General features: G+C 52.7%; 1 protein-coding gene across 1 annotated transcript in view; it reads left to right on the top strand.

Moving 5' to 3' along the window:
• Positions 1–20923, top strand: part of PKD1L2 (polycystin 1 like 2) — a 52373-nt gene that overhangs the window by 30331 nt on the left and 1119 nt on the right. Inside the window, 19 exon segments of the mRNA XM_039913474.1 lie at positions 359–558; positions 2022–2271; positions 3430–3659; positions 5516–5673; positions 7731–7908; positions 7911–7954; positions 8627–8673; positions 9603–9658; positions 9712–9795; positions 9798–9845; positions 10781–10966; positions 12322–12649; positions 14008–14141; positions 15489–15532; positions 15535–15618; positions 16540–16700; positions 17800–18010; positions 18264–18365; positions 19922–20053. Of these exon segments, the coding sequence (XP_039769408.1) occupies positions 359–558; positions 2022–2271; positions 3430–3659; positions 5516–5673; positions 7731–7908; positions 7911–7954; positions 8627–8673; positions 9603–9658; positions 9712–9795; positions 9798–9845; positions 10781–10966; positions 12322–12649; positions 14008–14141; positions 15489–15532; positions 15535–15618; positions 16540–16700; positions 17800–18010; positions 18264–18365; positions 19922–20053 (2677 nt within the window).

The following is a 20923-nucleotide window of genomic DNA, read 5'->3' as shown; positions in this document are numbered from 1 at the left end:
AGGGTAAAAACTTCCACCCTGGCGCTCACCCAAGTTCCCTGCAGGTCTGGACCCCTCTTTAAAAAAAAATTAATATTTAATAACTGTGTGCCAAGCCCTATACTAAGCACTAGGGTAGGTAAAGATAATCAGGTTGGACACAGTCCATGTCCACATGGGGATCACAGTCTGAATCCCTATTTTGAGGCACAGAGAAGTGCCCAAGGTCACACACAGCAGGCAAACGGTAGAGCCCGGATTAGAACCAGGTCCTTTGCTCCTAGGTCCATGCCGTTTCCACTAGGCCATGCTGCTTCTCGGCCTCCTTCACAGCGCTCTTCCCCCTTCTTCCTCCTCCTCCCTGCTTCTGTCCCAACAGCAACCTCTTCCTCCTGAAGACGTCGACGGGCTTCCAGGACGGACACATCTGGTACTCGGTTTTCAGCCGCTCCCCGAGAAGCACGTTCACCAGAGCCCAGCGGGTGTCCTGCTGCTTCTCCCTCCTCCTCTGCACCATGCTCACCAGCATCATGTTCTGGGGGATCCCCAAGGACCCGGCAGAGCAGAAGATGGATCTGGGTAGCGTCCCGCCGCAGCCGACGGGGGTCTGGGTGGGGGTGGGGAAATCCGCACGTCAGTCGGTCGTATTTATTGAGCGCTTACTGTGTGCAGAGCACTGTACTAAGCACTTGGGAGAGTACGATATATAACAACTCTCTCGTAACAGTGTAACAGAGACAACGAGCATACAACTCGCTTACAGTGTAGAGGGGATAACTGGGGTCGTCCAGAAACTGGGGCAACAGCTTTCCTCAGGCAGGGCTTTATTTTCCTGGGAGACGGCAGTTGATGTTGGTGGTTTCCAGGGGATCCAGGTCCTCCATGTGGAACAGAAATTCCTATTTTTTGTTTTTGGTTTTTTAAACAGGGTTTGTTAAGCTCCTACTATGGGCCGGGCAGTATACTAAGCCCTGGTGTGGCTAATCAGGTCGAATGCAGTCTGTGTTTCATAGTCTTAATCTTAATTCAGTCTTAATCCCCAGTTTACAGAAGAGGTAACTGAGGCACAGAGAAGTGAAGTGATTTGCCCGAGGTCACATAGCAGTCAGGTGGTGGAACTGGGATTAGAACCCAGGACCTCAGACTCCCATGACCGTGCTCTTTCCACTAGGCCACCGTGCGTCTCGCTCGAGGCTTAGATTCAAGGCTCTCCACCAGCTCTCCTGATTTTACGTATCAGCTCTCTTCATCCACTCCTCCACAGCTCACACTCTTCCCTCGTCCCAGCGTGGAGCTCCGTCTCCTCACTTCCTACCATCAATCCAGCAGACACAGCTCTCCATCTAAAAAGGCTTCCTCCTCCAGACGCCTTCCCTAATTAATTCCAACCATCCAAATCATGCCAATCCAAGCAGCCATCTGTACTACATATGTATTGATGCCCTTCCATATCTCTTAGCATGCATTAAAGAAGCAGCGTGGTCTAGTGGAAAGAGAAAGACCTGGGTTCTAACCCCAGCTCCGCCACTTGTCTGCTATGTGACCTTGGGCAAGTCACAACTTCTCTGGGCCTCAGTTCCCTCATCTGAACAATGGGGATTCAATACCTGCTTTCCTTCCTACTGGGAGTCCCACGTGGGGCCTGATCATCATGTTTCTATCCCACCACTTAATAAAGAGCTTGGCACGTAGTAAGCACTTGGGAAATACTGCAATTATTATTCACCCTGATACACTGGGGTTAGAAATTGTTATAGCGTTTGTTTGTCTTCCCGCTGTGATTTGTTCTGTCTTCCTAGGAGACAGTAAGCTCCTTGAGGGCAGCGACTTGGCTTGTTAATGCTGTCCTCTCCCAACTTTGTAGTTGAAGGCTTCTCACTCACTAGGAGGCTGGGGAGTGGGTCCTGCTGCAGTGTGTTATATCGTACTCTCACAAGTGCTTAGTACAGTGTTCCGCACACAGTACGCGCTCAATAAATACGATTGACTGACTGACTGATCGTCTGGCCTTTCGTCTTCCACTTTCCCTTCTGTTTCCTCAGGTAAAATAGAGTTCACTTGGCAGGAAGTTATGATCGGGTTCGAGAGTTCCCTCCTCATGTTCCCCATCAACCTGCTCGTTGTTCAGATCTTTCGGAACACCCGCCCGGGCCCCGAAGGAGCCGAAGGGTCAGAAACCGGGGAAGGGTTTGCGGGTGTCCCCAGACCTGCCTCCGCCTCCTCCTCCTCCTCCCACGGGCCGGGCACAGTGTCCGCCTCACTCCGAGGCCGTGGTCAAGGCAAGTGTTCAAGGTGGAAGCGAGTGGGAGAGGGGATGGAGGGGCGAGGGGGGGAAACTCCTGGTGTCAAGGAGGGAGCCAGGGGAGGATTGGTGGGGTTGGAGGGCAGGGGCACTCGGTGCTGCCGGGAGGTATCGGGCTACCTGGATGGAGCAGAAGTGGGGGAGAAGGAAGAGAAGGAGGGAGGAGGAAGAAGAGAGGGGAAGGGGAGGAAGAGGAGATCGAGGGGCAAAACCCTTATGAGTAGGGAACATGCTTACCAACTCTGATGTATTGTACTTTCCCAAGCACTTAGTACAGTGCTCTGCCCACAGTAAGTGCTCAATAAATACCATTGATGGATTGATAAAAGGGGAGGAAGAGGTTCCGATGGAGAATGTAGAACGCTTATTAAGAACAGCCTGTCTATGCTCCGCCGTGAGGTGCTAAACTAGCTCTTAGACATGCTCTTGCTATCATGATATCTCAGGAAATAATTTTTTATGGTATTTGCCAGGTGCTTACTACGTCCAGGCCTTGTACTAAGTGCAGAGGTAGGTAGAGGCTGATCAGATTGGACAGAGTCCCTGTCCCACACAAGGCTCACAATCTTAATTCCCATTTTACAGATGAGGTAACGGAGGCCCAGAGAAGTGAAGTGACTCACCCAGGGTGACACAGCAGACGAGTGGCAGAGATGGGATTAGAATCCAGGACCTTCTGATTCCCGGGCCCTTGCTCTATCCATTAGACATGATGCTTCTCTACCGTGGCACTATCGAGGCCGTCCCGAGCTCCTGATTTCCAAAGGAGGCGTGAACAGAGAGAAGTCTCCGAGGTCCTGGCGGTACCTCATATGGCATTCTCCCGGCAACATGGCCAAATGGAAAGGGCACAGGACTGGAATCCAGGAGACCTGGATTCTCTGCCACGGGCCTGCTGGGTCCCCAGTGCTTAGAACAGTGTTTGGCACATAGTAAGCGCTTAACAAATACCATCATTATTATTATCCTCGGGCAGTTCGTTTAGTGCCTCTGGGCCTCAGTTTCCCTATCTGTAAATGGGGATCAGGTGACTGTTCTCCCTCCTCTTCGATTGGGACAGGATCTGATCATCTTGGACCTGACCCCAGCACTCAGCACAATGCTTAACCACAGCACAGGCGTAATACCATCTTGATTATTAAGGCAAGGTCTTTCTGCCAGCAGGATATACAGAGGATCGCCGGCTCACTGTTTAAAACGCTGAAGGCCCCGTCACCTGCCTGGAGCTCAGATTTGGGGAAACTGACGGACGTCAATAAGCTATTGGCCCTGATGGAAGAGATCATTATCCAGAAAAACAGAGATGGGCGGAGTTTTACCGAGGAGAGGAAGAGAGATTGTCCTCTCATCATCACCCTGGACTCTGTCGACTCCAAAGGTGAGTCCATCCCCTCGGAAAACCCCCTCTTGCTAGAGAACCTGCTATCTCAATATCTTCTATCTACCCCAGTGGTTAGTACAGTGCTTGGTACGTAGTAAGCGCTTAACGAATACCATAATTCTTATTAACTGGCTCGTGTTTAGGCTACGTTAGATGATCAACTCCTCGAGGGCAGGGAACGTGTTTCGTGCCTCTGTTGTCTGCTCCCAAGAGCTTGATACGGTGATCTTCACTCAGTGGGCACTCAATAAAATACCACCGGTTGATCTCGTCTGCGGGAGAAACTGTAGGTCGGAAACCTTGCTCTCTTTGCATCTGATGATGTGTTCCCAGCAAGCCCGGAGACATCGTCTCGAGAGGGGATCAGCAGCCGAGGCCGCCCGAGGGTCAGGGGGCCACCGGGCTCGAGGGCGCTGATGAAACCCGCAGCTGTCTGCAGAGAGATACGCTGGGGCCTTCGGTGATTAACCGGCCGGGAATGAGTAAGAGAAGTATTTAGTTGCGGGTCAGGTTACAGGCTTGGAGGAGCTGGCCGTTGGCTTGAACCCTGGGAAAAGGTCCCCGGATAATATTCCGGGCCGGGGGTGGCGGAGACAGCCAAAATGTTGGAAGCATTTTTGCAGAGTTAATGATAATAATACCAGTGGGATTTGTTAAGGGCTTTCTATGTGCCAGGCACCTTACTAAGCACTGGGGTGGATACGAGCAAATCGGGTTGGACACGGTCCCCGTCCTTAATCCCCCGTTTACTGTGTCCGACCTGATGACCTTTTATCTACACCCAGTGCTCCGAATAGTGCCTGGCACATAGAAAGTACTTAACAAATACCATTTTAAAAAAACCCCAAAAAATAGAACACAATTCCCACGGCATTGTAGGAGAGCTGAGGGTGATTACTGTACATTTGGTCACTCGGTTCTCCCGCATTAAAACGGATAGACTATAAACTTTAGAAATTTGCGGTATAAATTGCTGTGATTCTTTTGGCCAGAGAAAGAAGCCCGCAATCGGTAGCGGGAGCTGTGCGGGAGAAGCAGTGCGGCTAGCGGCTAGGGCACTCAGGCCTGGGAGTCAGAGGGACCTGGGTTCTAATCCTGACTCCATCACTTATCTTCTGTGTGACCTTGAGCAAGCCACTATACTTCTCTGTGACTCGGTTACCTCATCTGTAAAAGAGAGATTAAGAGACCGTGAGACTCATGTGGGACATAGACTGTGTTCTTCAGTCTGATTAACTTGTATCTACCCCAGTGCCTGGCACATAGTAAGCACTCAATAAATACCATAAAAAAGAAAACTAGAGGGAATCTTGAAATCTAATCCTGCCCCATAAAGGTCCGGGGCCCCTGAGCTTTTCGCTGATTAGTTCCTCATAATCAATCATTATCATAATAATTGTGGTATTTAAGTGCTTACAATGTGCTGAGCACTGAGGTAGATCAGAGGATCTACAGAGGGATCAGTCTGATCTACAGAGGGATCAGACACGGTCCCTGCCCACACAGGGCTCACCGCCCCAGGGGGAGGGAGAAGGAGGTATTTAATCCCCTTTGTACAGAAAAGGAAATGATAATAGTAATCGGGGTATCTGTTAAGCGCTTATTGTGTGCCAGGCACTGTACTAAGCGCTGGGGGGATCACCAAACGGAGTTGGACAGAGTCCCTGCCCACATTATTCCCCAATTCCAGATGAGGTAACTGAGGACCAGGGAAGCGAAGCGACTTGCCCGAGGTCACGCAGCAGACCAGTGGCGGAGCCGGGATTAGAACCCAGGTCCTTCTGACTCCGAGGCCGGGCTCTATCCACTAGACTGTGCCGCTTCCCCGTTGTGCTCTCTTTCTCTTTGTCCAGCAGGGAAGCCAAGAAGCCCCAGGTCGGAGAAGGGAGCGCAGGGCCGGCTCCGGCCCGGTGACTATGGCCACTACCTCTATGGCCAGCTGCAGCACTGGAGAGAGAGTGGACCTTCTGGGGCCCTGGGATTCCCAGACCTCAGAGCTTCATCCGGGCGGTGAGGCAGGTGCAGAACATGAAGGGCATTCTGGACGTCCGGGCTGACACCCTGGGCCGGCCAGCGAGAGGTAACCCGGCCCGCCAGGCTCCCGCCCCTGGCTCGTCCCAAGGGCCTTCATACGGTGCTCTGCACGGAGGAGGTGCTCAAGAAATGATCTTCAACGTTTGTTTTGCTTCAATGCTATTGTTAAGCGCTTACTAATTAATTAATGTTGGTATTTGTTAAGCGCTTACTATGTGCCGAGCACTGTTCTAAGCGCTGGGGTAGACATAGGGGAATCAGGTTGTCCCACGTGGGGCTCACAGTCTTAATCCCCATTTTACAGATGAGGGAACTGAGGCACAGAGAAGTTAAGTGACTTGCCCACAGTCACACAGCCGACAAGTGGCAGAGCTGGGATTCGAACTCATGAGCCCTGACTCCAAAGCCCGTGCTCTTTCCACTGAGCCACGCTGCTGACTAGGTGTCAAAATGCTGTTCTAAGGGCTGGGGGAGATACAAGTGAATGAGGTTGGACCTAGTCCTGTCCCAGGTGGGGCTCATAATCTAAGTAGGAGGGAGAACTGAGACACAGAGAAGTGAAGTGACTTGCCCAAGGTCACCAACAAGCATTTGGCGGGGCTGGGATTGATAATAATCATATAAAATATAATTATAATTATTAATAATATGGCATTATAGTAATAATAATAGCGGTATTTGTTAAGCGCTTACCGTGTGCCAGGCACTGTACTAAGCACTGGGATGGATACAAGTAAATCAGGTCAGACGCAGTCCCCGTCCCAAACGAGGCTCACGGTCATAATCCCCCGTTACAGGTGACGTAACTGAGGGCCAGAGAAGTGAAGTGACTTGCCCAGCATCGCACCGAAAGCAATTGGCAGAGCCGGGATTAGAACTCGGGTCCTCCGACTCCCAGCCCGTGCTCTTTCCGCTAGACCATTCTGCTTCTCTTAATCATGGTACCTATTAGGCCAAGCACAGGGATAAACACAAGGTCTTCAGATCGGAGACAGTCCCTGCCTTTCATGAGGGTCAGAGTCAAAGGAGTATGGAGGGCAGAGATCTTGGCTCCCATTTTACAGATGAGGTAACTGAGGACCAGAGAGGGTTTTGGGGGGTGGTTTTTAAGGTACCTGTTAAACGCTTAGTGTGTCAAGCACTCTTCTAAGCACTGGGGTAGATACAAGTTTATCAGGTTGGACAGAGTCCCTGCCCCACATGGGGCTCACGGTCTAAATAGGAAGGAGTAGGATTTAATCTCCATTTTACAGTTGAGAAAACTGAGGCCCAGAGAAGTGAAGTGACTTGCCTAAGGTCACACGGCAAAAATAATGTGACAGAGCTGGGATTAGAACCCAGGTCCTCCGACTCCCAGGCCCGGACTCTTTCCACTAGGCCAAGTGAAATGACTAGAACCCTGGGCCCTGAGCAGTGGTGTCTCCCTACTATTGATCTATCGATTGACGCAGGCCAACCTTGAGGTCCCAGCCCAGCACCAGTTTTCCGGGGTCAGGGGTGCGGAAGAAATGGCCCCGGAACAGACTTGGGAATTCCCTTCCCTTCCACAGTGGAGTCCATGGGGATGGCACTTGGGGGCACCCAGCGGGGATGTCAGATCGCCGACCTGGCACCTCCCTGGCATAAGCTGCCCGATACGCCAGGAGACAGTCCCTTTCCAGGGCCCCTTTCGCTCCTGGAAACCAGCGGGTTCCCATTCGGACACCCAAGGGAAGTGACCGGCACCCAAGCAGCGTGGCCCATTGAAAAGACCCCCGGCCCGGGAGTCACAAGGACCTGGGTTCTAATCCGGCTCTGCCAATTACCGCTGTGTGACCTCGGGCAACTCGCTTCACTTCTCTGGGCCTCGGTTTCCACAACCGTAAAAGGGGGATGCCCGTTCTCCCTCCTACGTAAACTGTGAGCCCCACGCGGGACAGGGACAAGTGTATTTACCTCAGCGCTTAGAACGGTGTTCGACGCGCGGTAGGCGCTTAACGGAGACCATAGAAAAATATCAAAAGAAGACGGATTACCCGTTCCGTTCCCGGCCAGGTGCTCGTCCGGCCCCCGGGAGCCGGAAGCGGAGGATCCTCTCCCAGAGGCCTGCCCTGGTGGTTTGGCGTCGTGGGCTGGCTCCTCGTCGCCGCCACCAGCGGGGTCTCGGCCTTCTTCACCATGCTCTACGGGCTGCACTATGGCCACGACCGGTCCATTAAGTGGCTCTTCTCCATGGTGTCTCATTTTTCGAGAGTGTCTTCATCACCCAGCCCCTTAAGGTAATGACTTCCGCGGCCTCCCCGCCACCCCTCGACCCCTCCCCCCGTCGTGAAATGGGTGGGGTGAGAGGGAGCGGGGGGTGGGCGCACCCCCCTTTGGCTGTAGATTCCCCGGGATGCATCTCCGTCCACTCCTGGGAAGTCAGGTGTCCCTTTTCCGAGATCCCTCGGCCCACCCGCCCGGCGGTGGCAAGCACGTGAAATGTGTTTTTCACCCCGGCCCCGGAAACCGTGAGGACTGAATAATAATAATTAAGGTATTTGTTAAGCGCTTACTATGTGCCAGGCACAGTACTAAGTGCTGGGGTGGATACAAGCAACGCACAGTCCCTGTCCCGCTTGGGGCTCACAGTCTCATTCCCCATTTTACAGATGAGGTAACTGAAGCATAGAGAAGTGAAGTGACTTGCCCAAGGTCACACAGCAGACAAGTGGCGGAGTCTGGATTAGAGCTGGTTTTTGCTAAGCTTTCACTATGGGCCAAGCACTGCACTAAGCACTGAGGTAGATACACGATAATCAGGACTAGACCGTCCTCTAAACTGTAAGCTCATTAAGGGCAGGGAATGTGTCGGTTATGTTGTTTTATTGAACTCTCCCAGCGCTTAGTACAGTGCTTTCTGCACACAGTAAGTGCTCAATAAATACCACTGAAGGATTGGTGACTTTCAGGTTTTGGGTTTTGCTGCGTTCTTTGCCCTGGTCACGAAGAAAGTGGAGCTGGAAGATGATCCCAACCCCTCATTGATGGAACTCTGGTTGGTCCAGGTAATGCTGGGTCGGAGATAATATTAATAATGATAATAATAACTGTGGTATTTGTTAAGTGCTTACTATGTGCCAAGCAGTATTGTGAGCACTGGGGTAGATACAAGGTAATCACATTGGATACAGTGCCTGTCCCATGGGGCTCGCAGTCTCAGTCCCCATTTTACAGATGAGGGAACTGAGGCACAGAGAAGTGAAGTGACTTGTCCAAGGTCACACAGCAGACGTGCGGCGGAGCCGGGATTAGAACCCAGGCCCTCCGACTCCCGGGACCGTGCTCTTTCACTAGATCATGCTGCATCCCAAGCGCATGACTGCGCTTAGCTCTGTGGACATTTGATATTACCCCACCCCACCCACAACACTTATGTACTTATCTTTAAATTATTCATCACAAATTATTCTTATTAATGTTTGGCTCGCCGTCTAGACTATAAGTTCATTATAGGCAGAGAATGTGTCGGCTAATTTTGTTGTAGTGTACTCCCCAAGTGCCTAGTACAGTGCCCTGTAGTAAGCACTCAATAAGTACTATTGATGATGAGCAATCGGTGGCATTTATTGTCTATTATGTCAGAGCACTGTAGTGAGCGCTTGGGAGCTCACTGTGGGCAGGGAAACGTGTCTGTTATTGTACTGTACACTCCCCGGCGCTTAGTACGGTGCTTTGCACACAGCGAGCGCTCAATAAATAGGATTGATTGAATGAAGGCAGGAATGAGAGTACAGTACAACAGAATTAGGAGACTGTTCCCTGCCCATAAAGAGCTTACAGTCTAGAGGGGGAGACAGACATTAATATGAATAAGTAATTTATAATATGTATTTAAAGATACGCGTATGATGTGACGTGATGACGATGATGATGCTGCTTGCCCAGCAGGCAAGGGGTAGAGCCGGGATTAGAACCAGGTCATCTGTCTCCCAGCCCCGGGCTCTCCTCTAGGCCGCGCAGCTTACGTTCGCCCCGCCTGCCCCCGCCAGGTGATCCGGACGTTTGGTTCAGACCCGGCGAGACAGTCGGAGCAACGTCTACCAACCCCCTCCCGCCGCCAGCGTCCAGAGGATGAAGACAATCGTATCAAGGAAGAGAAAGCGTTCGCCTTAATTAGAGAAATCCTGGGTGAGTGAATGACCCCTTCCCGACACCTCACGACGGAGGCCGGCGTCCCCCACCCTCCCGACTTAATCGGCAGTAGTATTTATTGTGCCTTCTCCGTGCGGCGCCATCGTCGTTATAGTTATTCTATTAATATGTTTTATTAATTTCATTGAGTGCTTCTTGATGGTAGTAATAATTGTCGTGTTCATTAAGGGCTCACTCTGTGCTAAGCGTGCGGTAGATAGAGTAGAAGGAGATGGGACCCAGGCCCCGTCCACACAGAACTCCCGGGCTAAGCGGGAGGGGAGAAACAGGGATTTAATCCCCACTGAGAGGAGGGACTACCAACTCCGTTTGACTGGACTCTCTCAAGTATTTAGTACAATGCTCTGCACCCAATAAGTGCTCGATAAATACCCCTTATCATTTTACAGTTGAAGAAGATGAGGCACACAGAAGTTAAACGACCTCCCTGGGTCTCACAGCACACAAGTGGCGGAGATAAGATTAGAACCAGGTCTCCGGACCCCCGGGCCTGTGCTTTTCCATTCATTCGTTCATTCAACGGTATTTATTGAGCACTTACTGCGTGCAGAGCACTGTACCAAGAACTTGGGAGAGTACAATACAACAATAAACACATCTTCCCCGCCCTCAAGGAGCTTACAGTTTAGAGAGGAGGAGACCGACATTAATATAAATAGACCGTGCTGCTTCTCCTGTTTCACCCGCTTGGGGGAACGACAGTCCCCCTGGGACACCGACTCCTGGAAGCCCCCCAACCCACCCACCCCTGGAGTCAGAGGGGAATGTCAGCACTTAGTAAAGTGCCTGGCACACATAGTAAGCGCTTAAAAAAATACCGTAATTATTAACTCGGCTCAGGGAGGAATAGGGTGAGAGGAGTGGGTGCCTGAGACCAGAAAATCCAGGCCCGCTCATTTCTGGTTTTGCAGCTCACCTGGGCTTTCTGTGGATGCTACTGCTGGTCGCCTATGGCCAGAGGGACCCGAACTCCTATTACTTCAACAAGCACATTGAAGACAGCTTTTCTCGTGGCTTCCTGGATATCGTCAGCTACCGGGACTTCTTCACGTGGGCAAGAACGACGTTAGTCGGAAACCTGTACGGCCCCTATCACGGTTCGTAGCTGCTCCGACTCGTCTCCGGGTCCGACGTTATTCTTTCCCATTTCTGGATAGACTCGGGCAGAAGCTCGTCCGCTAGTGGTGCCCTCCGGGGGAACGGGGAGTAGAATAAATTTCCTGTGTTAGTGGAGGGAGTGGTGATGACAGGAAGTATTTTTTTAAAATATGGTATTTGTTAAGCACTTACTCTGGGCCAGGCATTTCTACTAGCGCTGGGGTAGATATTGGCTAATCAGGTTGGTCACAGTCTCTGTCCCACACGGGGCTCACATTTTCCATCCCCACTTTACAGATGAGGTAACTGAGGCACAGAGAAGTGAAGCGACTTGCCCAAGTTCACCCAGAGGACAAGTGGCAGAGTCGGGATTAGAACCCAGATACTTCTGACTTCCAGGACCGTGTTCTATCCGTTAGGCCACCCTGCTTCTCTGGTCCACATGACTGTCCCGAGGGACAGGGACTGGGTCTAATTCCCAACTGAGTATTTTTGACCAGCACTTAGGTCAGTGCTCTGCACACAGTAGGTGCCTAATAAATACTAATAATAATTGTGGTATTCCTTAAGTGCTTACTGTGTCCCAGGCACTGTACTCGACGCTTGCTACTCTTACGGAACTATCGGTGTTGGGTTCACAGAGGGAGCTGCAGTCACCGGGATCTTTTTCCCGTTCCGTTGGCCTCAGCTCTCCACCATGTCACAGTCGGGCCAGTTCACATCTCCCCTAAACCCAGGGGTCCAACCTGGCTTGCAAAGTGAAAAATCAGCTGGCTAGAAATCAAGGGACCCTAAAGCAGGAGTCTGCTAGTCTGCAGAGCAATAAGTTCCAAGTTCAAGCCTAATGGTATTTGGCCATGTTTCAAAAGTCTCTCATCAGTCTACGAGAAGAATTCTCCATTCTTCCCCCGGGATATCCGGCACTAGCCATCTGGCATACCCACTGGGAGCTCCAAAGTTGAAATATGTAGTTCCCAAGTGGTATGTAGTTTGTACGTGTGCTCTTGGCATTTGTACGAGTAGCTCTGAAGCTTGCACGTGTGTTTCCCGGGCTTGTACGTGCACTCCCCGAGCTCGTACGAGTGCTCCCAGAGCTTGTGCACGTTTTTGCTCCATCTTCCACGTGTGTTTGCTCTTCGTGCTCGTCCACGTGCTCCAGAGCTCGCACGTGTTTCCAGAGCTGCATGTGAGGTCCCCGAGCTTGCGGGTCTGCTCCCAGAGCTCGTCCAGGTGATCCCAGAGCAGGCCCTCGTGGGCTTATGGCCCGAGGAATCAGAGCCGAGCTCCCAGAACCCCTCGTAAAACCCCAGGCACGCTACGTGGCCTCCGCTCATCCGCCCGCTACTCTGCCCAGGCTTCATTACAGACGGCAACTCCAAGTTGGTCGGCGGCGCCCGGATCCGCCAGGCGAGGGTGCGAAGCCCCGCCTGCCCCGCCGCCCTGCGGCTGAAGCCCCCCGGCGTGGAGTGCCACCCCCCTTATTCCCTGGACGCGGAGGACACGGCGGATTACGGAGAGCGCTGGAGCGCTCCGGCCCGCAACGGGACGCCCGGCTTCGCCCCGGCCTGGCGGTACCAGAGTCAGGCAAGCCTGCGTGGACACCCCATCTGGGGCCGGCTGACCGTCTACCGCGGAGGGGGCTACGTGGTCCCCTTGGGAGCCCGCCCAGCCGACGCGATCAGGTAGGCCGCGGCCGGCCTCGGGCCCCGGAGGGCTTTTCTCTGTCTGGGACCACTGGGTGGGCCCGGGCTCTGTGGTCCTGGATCTTAGGAAAAGTCAGTGTAGTCTAGTGGAAAGAGCCCTCGGAAGACCTGGGTTTTAGTCCCCACTGTATTGTACTCTCCCAAGCGCATAGTAGAGGGCTCTGCCCACAGTAGGCACTCAGTCGATCGGTGGTATTTATCAATTACCTCCTGTGTGCAGAGTCCTGTACTGAGAACATAGTACAACAGAGTTGGTAGACAAATTCCCTACCCACAGTGTGGGAAGCAGCCTGGCGTAACGAATAGAGCCTGGGCCTGGGAGTCAGAAGGTCCGGTTCTAAGCCCAGCTCCCACACTACGTCAGAAGGTCCTGGTTCTAATCCCACGTTGTCCTGCCTGTGGTGACCTGGGGCAAGTCACTTCCGCTTCTCTTGGGCCTCAGCTCCCTCATCTGGAAAAATTGGAGATCGAGACTGTGAGGCCCCACGTGGGATAGGGACTGTGTCCACCCGATTTGCTTTCATTCACCCCAGTGCTTAGTACAGTGCCTGGCAACATAGTAAGTGCTTAACACATACTATTATTATTATAAATATTATTATTAGAAGGAAATGGCTTTGGCGGGGTATTCTTTGTCTCAATAAGCTCCCAGTCCAGAGAAGTGAAGTAACTCGCCCCAGGTCACCCCAGCAGGTAAGGTGGCAGAGTGGGGCTTAGAACCCAGGTCTCCTGACTCGATCGATCGATCGATCAAGCGATGGTAATTGACTGAACTGGCCAGACCCGGGCTCTTTCCACTAAGCCATACTGCTCTTATAGTAGTTTAGCAGCCTCGTTAAGCACTTAGCACAGGTGCTGTGCAGTCAAGTCTATCGTATTCATTGAGTCAGTCTATGTTTTTATTGAGCTCTTTACTGTGTGCAGAGCACCGTCCTTAAACGCTTGGGGAGGTCATGGGTTCTAATCCCACTTCACCACTTGTCTGCTCTGTGACCTTCAGCAAGTCACTTCACTTCCCTGGGCCTCAGTTCCTCATCTGAAAATTGGGGATGGAGCTGTTAGCCCCATGGGAGACATGGTCCAACCTGATCAACTTGTACCTATCCTGCGCTTTAGTACAGTGGCTGGCACATAGTGAGCCCTTAACAAGTACCGCAGTTATTATTATTATGGGAGAGCATAATGCAACAATAAACAGTAAGCAACCCAGTAAGCATTCAGTGAATTCAGTGGATCGATTGGGTTGCTTCAGCGTCCATCTCCCCCGCTCCTCCCTGCGACGCCCCCCAGAGAAAACCGAGTGCCACCCCCCGCCCACCTTTTCCCCTCCCCGGCAGGGTCCTGCAGTATCTGTTTGAGAATACTTGGCTGGACACTCCACGCGGGCAGTGTTTGTGGAGGTTCACCGTCTACAACGCCAACGTCAACCTGTTCTGCATTGTCACGCTGGCGTTCGAAACCAACGGCTTAGGTGAGGCCGCCCCCAAAATCATCTTCGGAGGCTTCGGCTACGCCGGGCGCTGCTGGGGGAGGGGACAGAGAGAAGCAGCGTGGCGCAGTAGATGAGAGCACGGGCCTGGGAATCAGGAGGTCATGGGTTCTAATCCCTGCTCTGCCCCTTGTCTGCTGAGTGACCTTAGGCAAGTCACTTCACTTCTCTGGGCCTGCAGTTACCTCATCTGAAAAATGGGATGGAGACTGTCAGCTCCTCGCGGGACAGGGATTGGGCCCAATCCAATTTGCCTTTATTCACCCCAGTGCTTAGTACAGTAGCTGGCACATAGTAGCGCTTAACAAATACCATCATTATTATTATTATTAGAGGGAAGTGGCAATCGGTGGGGTTTTCTTTGTCTCAGATGAGCCCCAGAGGCACCGTCCATCCCAGGTGGGGCTTTCTCAGAAAACTGTTGATGCCTAGGTGGGGGCATCAGAGTGGAAATGGGGGCTGGCTAGATATCCCCTTGAAAGAGTTCCTCTGTCACCCACCCCCTCCCCTATTTAACTCCCTTGCCCCTTCTTTCCTGGGATGCCAAATTTCCCACTACTTGGATTTGAGACAGGAAAGAAAGGAGAAGCAGCGAGGCCTAAGTGGGTAGAGCACGGGCCTGGAAGTCAGAAGGATCTGGGTTTCAATCCCTGCTCTGGCACTTGTCTGCTGGGTGACCTTGGGCGAGTCACTTCGCTTCTCTGGGCCTCATCTGTAAAATGGGGACTAAGACTATGAGTCCATGTGGGACACGGACCGTGTCCTAACCTGATGAACTCGTATCAACCCCCGGTGCTTAGTACAGGGCTGGCACAGTAGGTGCTTAACAAATACCATTAACAAATTAACAAAACAGGGGACTCTATTTGCCCCGGTGCACAGACCCCAAACAGGTCTGTGACTTGCCCTCCGACGTTCACTAGAGACTTCACGTCTCCTTCCTTCTTTGATGGTATTTGTTAAACGCTCACTATGTGACAGGCACTCTACTAAGCCCTGGGTAATCGGGTTGGACGCAGTCCCTGTCCCACAAGGGGCTCAGAGTCTTAAATCCCCATTTTACAGATGAGCAACTGAGGCACAGAGAAGTGAAGGAATTTGCCCAAGGTCCCACAACAGACAAGTGGCCGAGCCGGGTCTTTCCGACTCCCAGGCCCGGGGCTCTATTCACCAGACTACACTGCTTCTCAAAGCGCTTCTCACGCTGCTTCACGTCCCAGACGACTTCCCAGCCGGGAAAGGGGGGTGGCGGGGAAAACCGTCTGTAGGGGAGAAGAGGCCGGCGGGGCAGGGTCGGTTGGGAGGGGAAAACAGACTGGCTTCTTCCAGGAGCTTTCTTTACCCACACTGAGCTGCGGAGTGTCCGCCTTCACGTCCGTTCACCGACGGCTTGCACGTCTTCGTCGTGGCCGCCGAAGTCATCTATTTCCTGTTCCTCCTCTACTACATGGTGGTTCAGGTGAGAAGAGGCAGCGTTTCTACTGGTTGAGGGGCGCTTAAAGGCTGAGGGCGAGGGAGGGGTCTGCGGCCAGGAGTGGGGTCCAGCCTGCCCTCTCTGCTGTGGCTCGTAGAATTCTGCAGGATCGGAGACCTCTATCTGGCTGGATCCAAGACCCTCTCCTCTCTTTCCGGAAACCCATTTGGGACTCTCTCCTTTCTCCTGTGGGGCCCTAAGAGGATAATAATAATAATTATGGTATTCGTTTAATCGCTTACTGTGTGCTAGGCACTGTACTAAAGCGCCGGGGTGGATACAAGCAAATCGGGTTGGGTACTGGTCCCTGTCCCATGTGGGGTTCACAGTTTCGATCCCCATTTGACAGATGAGGTACTGAGGCCCGGAGAAGTGAAGTGACTTGCCCGTAGGTCACCCAGCAGACAAGTGGCGGAGACGGGATTAGAAACCAGGGACCTTCTGACTCCCAGGCCGTGCTCTATCCACTGAGCCACACTACTATTTATTACCCTATTTATTTTGTTAATGAAATGTACATCGCCTCGATTCTATTTAGTTGCCATCGTTTTTACGAGATGTTCTTCCCCTCGACTCTATTTATTGCCATCGTTCTCGTCTGTCCGTCTCCCCCGATTAGACCGTAAGCCCGTCAAACGGCAGGGACCGTCTCCATCTGTTGCCGACTTGTTCATTCCAAGCGCTTAGTACAGTGCTCTGCACATAGTAAGCGCTCGATAAATACTATTGAATGAATGAAAGGATAAAAGATGTGCGCTCCCCTCCACCCCCCCAGGACGGGACCACGAAGGAGCTGGCGGGGAGGGAGAGAAGGGCGTTGGTTAAGGTGCCCTCCCTCCCGAACGCCAGGCCGGGCCAGGGCACGGGACCGCCGTCGCCCACCAACACCCCAGCCTCCTTTCCCAGGGCCGCCTCCTGAAGACCCTGAAATGGAGCTACTTCCGCAGCAAGTGGAACCTGCTGGAGTCGGCCATCATCGTGATCAGCTGGACCGCTCTGCTGGTCTTCGTCAAGAGGACGACGTTGGCCAGTCGGGACATCGACTCCTACCGGGAGCGCCAGGACCAGTAAGCACGCCCACCCCCGGCCCCTCCCCTCTCCGCCGGGCTAATGGGGGCTGGGAAGGGTCATCTCGTCCAGCTCCCTGCCTTCGGGCAGGTCTCCGGTTCATCCGCCCAGGAAACCCGTCTCAAAGACCACCCCCGGTGACGGAGGCTCCCCAACTCCTTACTTCCCTATCCTCCCCGGCTCCTGCCGAACAATCCTCGTTGTCCAACGTTCCTTCCTCGCTTCCACACGCCCCCTCTCGTCCAGCAGGAAAAAGAGAACGGTGGCGTTCTTACTATGTGCTAAGCACTGGGGTGGATACAAGACAATCAGGTCAGGCGCAGGAAGTGGCTCTCGCTCTGAGCCTCCGGTCAGTCGGTTGTATTTCTTGAGCGTTTACTGTGTGCAGAGCACTGTATTAAGAGCTTGGGAGAGTACACAATATTGCAGACACATTCCCTGCCCACCGTGAGCTTACAGTCTACAGGGGGAGACGGACATTAATATAAATAAATAAATTACCGATGTGCGCCTAAGTGGTGTGGGGCTGGGAGCAGGGGGGCGGCGATGAGGAAAGGGAGCGAGTCAGGGCAACACAGAAGGGAGAGGGAGAAGAGGAAAGGAGGGGCTTAAGTCAGAGAAGGGCTTCTGCCGAGGCTTGCTGACCCTGGGCCCCACCTTCTCCCTCCATCCACGTGAAGGCAGAGAGGCCCACGCCGGTTATGTGGAAGCCCCCAGATGGGCGAGGTCTGGGATGAGGGAGGAGACGCTGTTATCTGGGCTTCGGTTACCTTATCTGTAAAATGGGGTTTGGAGACTGTGAGCCCCACGTGGGCCAGGGATTGTGCCCAGCGCGATTTGTATCCTCCCCTGTGGCCCGGCACATAGAAAGTGCTTAACAAATAACACAATTATCATTAATAATAATAATAATTGGGGTTGGTGGTCCAGACCAGGTCTGGGGGGTGCCCGGGAGCATCCTGGCTATCGCCGGTCTGGAGTCCTGGGCCCCAGCGGGGACGCCTCGTGAATCGGGGGTGGCGGGGGGATGGATCGCCCCCCCGGAAATCCTTTGGCCAAACTCCTCCGGGCCTCCGGGCCTTCCTCGTCGTCCCCGAGGTGCGTCAGCTTCGACGAGACGGCCACGGCGGACGCGGCCCTGGGCTACCTCCTCGCCTTCCTGGTGCTCCTGGCCACGGTCAAGCTGTGGCACCTGCTGAGGCTGAACCCCAAACTGAACACGATCACCTCCACCCTCAGGAGGGCCTGGGGGGACGTCGCCGGCTTCGTCACCGTCATTCTGGTCGTGTTCCTGGCCTACTCCGTCGCCGTGAGTGCCTGGTCCCCCTCTCCCACCCAGTACCCGCCCCGGCCCGGGCCCCTGCCCTGGAGAGGGCGGCCCCCGGCCCCACCCGCCGGGCAGAGCTGCCGGGCACCTCCTAGGGTCAGCGGACAGTGGACCGAGGCCGCTTGGGGACCACAGGGCAGAGGGGGCGGAGGTGGGCGTGCCAAGCCGAGCGGGCCCTGCTGCCTCTGGCTTCCGACTGCATTCCTCCTGCCCCCCCTTCCCCTCTTGCCTGCAGGCAAACTTGATTTTTGGGTGGAAGCTGAGGTCCTACAAAACCCTCGCTGACTCCGTGGAGACCATGGTCAGCCTCCAGCTGGGAATCTTCAACTACGAAGAGGTGCCGAACCATTAATCCACCGTTCCTGCTCTCCTCCTGCTTCTCCCCTTCCCCCCGCCCTACCACCACCACCATCATCATCATCACCGCATTGACCGAAACCTGCTAAGACAGGGCACTTGTCTGGTGGTGGTGAGTAAAAGCAGCGTGGCTCAGTGGATAGAGCCCGGGCCTGGGAGTCAGAAGGACCTGGGTTCTAATCCCAGCTTGGCCGCTTGCCTGCTGGGTGGCCTGGGGCTAGTCTCTTCACTTCTCTGGGCCTCGGTGCCTTCATCTGGAAAAGGGGATTCAGTACCTGTTCTCTTTCCTGTTTAGACTATGAGACCTGGTTATTTTGTATCTACCTCAGCACTTAGTTCAGTGCTTGGCACATGGTAAGCGCTTAACAAATATCACAATTATTATTATTTTCTGTGCCTCAGATACCTCATCCACAATATGAGGATTAAGACTGCGAGCCCCATGTGGGGCAGCGACTGCGTCCAACCCGATTAGCTTGTATCGACTCCAGCGTTGAGTACAGTGCCGGGCACATAGTAAGCGCTTAACAAATACCGAGAAAATGAAATAAAAAACACATTTCCTGCTCACGAGGATCGGATTAAGCATTTAACAAACAACTTAAAAATAAAATAAAAGGCACATTTCCTCCTCACAAGAATCTTACACTTTATGGCTGGGGCAAAATCTAATCTAAGCTTTTTTTTCTTCCGTTTAAGTATGGCTGTAATTATGACTTTTTATCGAATGCTTAATATGTGCCTAAGCACTGGGATAGGTCCAGAGTTATCATTTTGAACACAGCCCCTGACCCATATAGGGCTCACAGTCCATTTTACCCGCGTTTTACAGGTGAGGAAACTGAGGCTCAGGGAAGGTGTGACTTTTTATGGCATTTGTTACACACTTACTCTGTGTCGAGCCCTGTTCTTATCACTGGGGTAATCAACAAGCTAATCGAGTTGGACACAGTCCATGTACCTCACTGGGCTCACGGTCTTAATCCCCATTTTACAGATGAGGTAACTGAGGCCCAGAGAATAACAATAGCGATAATTTGGGTATTCCTTAAGTGTTTTATTGCGTGCTAAGCACTCTACTAAGTGCAGGGGTAGACACGAGATAATCAGGTCCCATATGGGGCTCACAGTGTAAGTAGGAGGGATAACAGGGATTGACTCCCATGTTACAGATGAGGTAAATGAGGCCCAGAGAATAACAATAGCAATAATTTTGGTATTCATTAAGTGCTTGCTGCATGCTAAGCACTCTGCTAAATGCTGGGGTAGACACGAGATAATCAGGTTCCACATGGGGCTCACAATGTAAGTAGGAGGGAGAACAGGGAATGACTGCCCATTTTACAGACGAGGGAACTGAGGCCCAGAGAAGCGAAGTGACTCACCCAAGATCAGGCAGCAGGCCAGTGCTGCACTCTGCCCACTAGACTACACCGCCTCCCCTCTCCCGTGTCCACACTCCGGATCTGAGATTCGGGCTGGATGGGCAAGACGGAGGAGAGGCCCGAACCCCAGGCTTGCTTGGGATCGTTCCAGGTCTTGGACTCCAGTCCCGTGTTGGGATCCTTCCTGATTGGGTCCTGCATCGTCTTCATGACGTTCGTGGTGCTCAATCTCTTCATTTCCGTCATCCTCGTCGCCTTCAGTGAAGAACAGAAACAATACCAGGTGAGTGCTCTCCAACCATCCTCTCTTAAATTAAGGCAGATTGAGAGGCAGCCTGACCTAGTGAAAAGCGTCCGGGGCCTGGGAGTCAGAGGACCTGGGTTCTAATCCTGGCTCTGCCACTTGTTCTGCTGTGTGACCTTGGGCAAGCCACTTCACATCTCTGTACCTCAGTTGCCTCGTCTGTAGAATGGAAGTTACTATTCTGAGTCCCGAGTGGGACGTGGATTGGGTCCAACCTGATTATCTTGTATCGACCCCAGTGCTTTAGTACGGGGCCTGGAGCCTAGTATAGTGCTTAATAAGCACCATGGGGGCAAAAGGACTTTTTTCTTTGTTTTATTTTCATGATCTTTATTTGTACCTATTCTGCACCAAGCACTGTGTAGATACAAGAGAGTCAGATCAGACAAGTCCCTGTTCCAAACGGGGCTCACAATCCAACAGAGAGAGCTGGTATCTTAGCTTGATTTCACAGAGGAGGAAACTGAGACCCGATATATTTTTTAAAACTTCCCTTAGGTCATCCAGCAGGCCACTGGCAGAGCCAAGTCTAGAACCCAGATCTTGCGACCCCCAGCCCCATGCTCTTTCCTCTAGGAAGCGCTTGCTCCAATCTGGGGATTGGGGGACAGATTAGCCAGTGACTCCATTCAGAATCCCAAGATTTTTACCAGTGAGCATGTATCCTAAGGAGGAATCGGCAAGGATGAGGAGGAGTGGAAGAAGAGAGAGAATGTCTCCCCTCCTCGTCTAGTGCAGAGTCGTGGCACAATTATCATCATTATTATTATTGCTGTTGTTAATTATTAATTAATAATATTGTCACTAATAAATAACAATAATGATACTTACTATGTGCCAAGCACTCTT

The sequence above is a fragment of the Ornithorhynchus anatinus genome, chromosome 11 (genome assembly GCF_004115215.2).
Source record: "Ornithorhynchus anatinus isolate Pmale09 chromosome 11, mOrnAna1.pri.v4, whole genome shotgun sequence".
Classification (NCBI taxonomy): Eukaryota; Metazoa; Chordata; class Mammalia; order Monotremata; family Ornithorhynchidae; genus Ornithorhynchus; species Ornithorhynchus anatinus.
The sequence above is the reverse complement of the archived record's forward strand: the minus strand, read 5'-3'. Positions and strand labels throughout refer to the sequence as shown.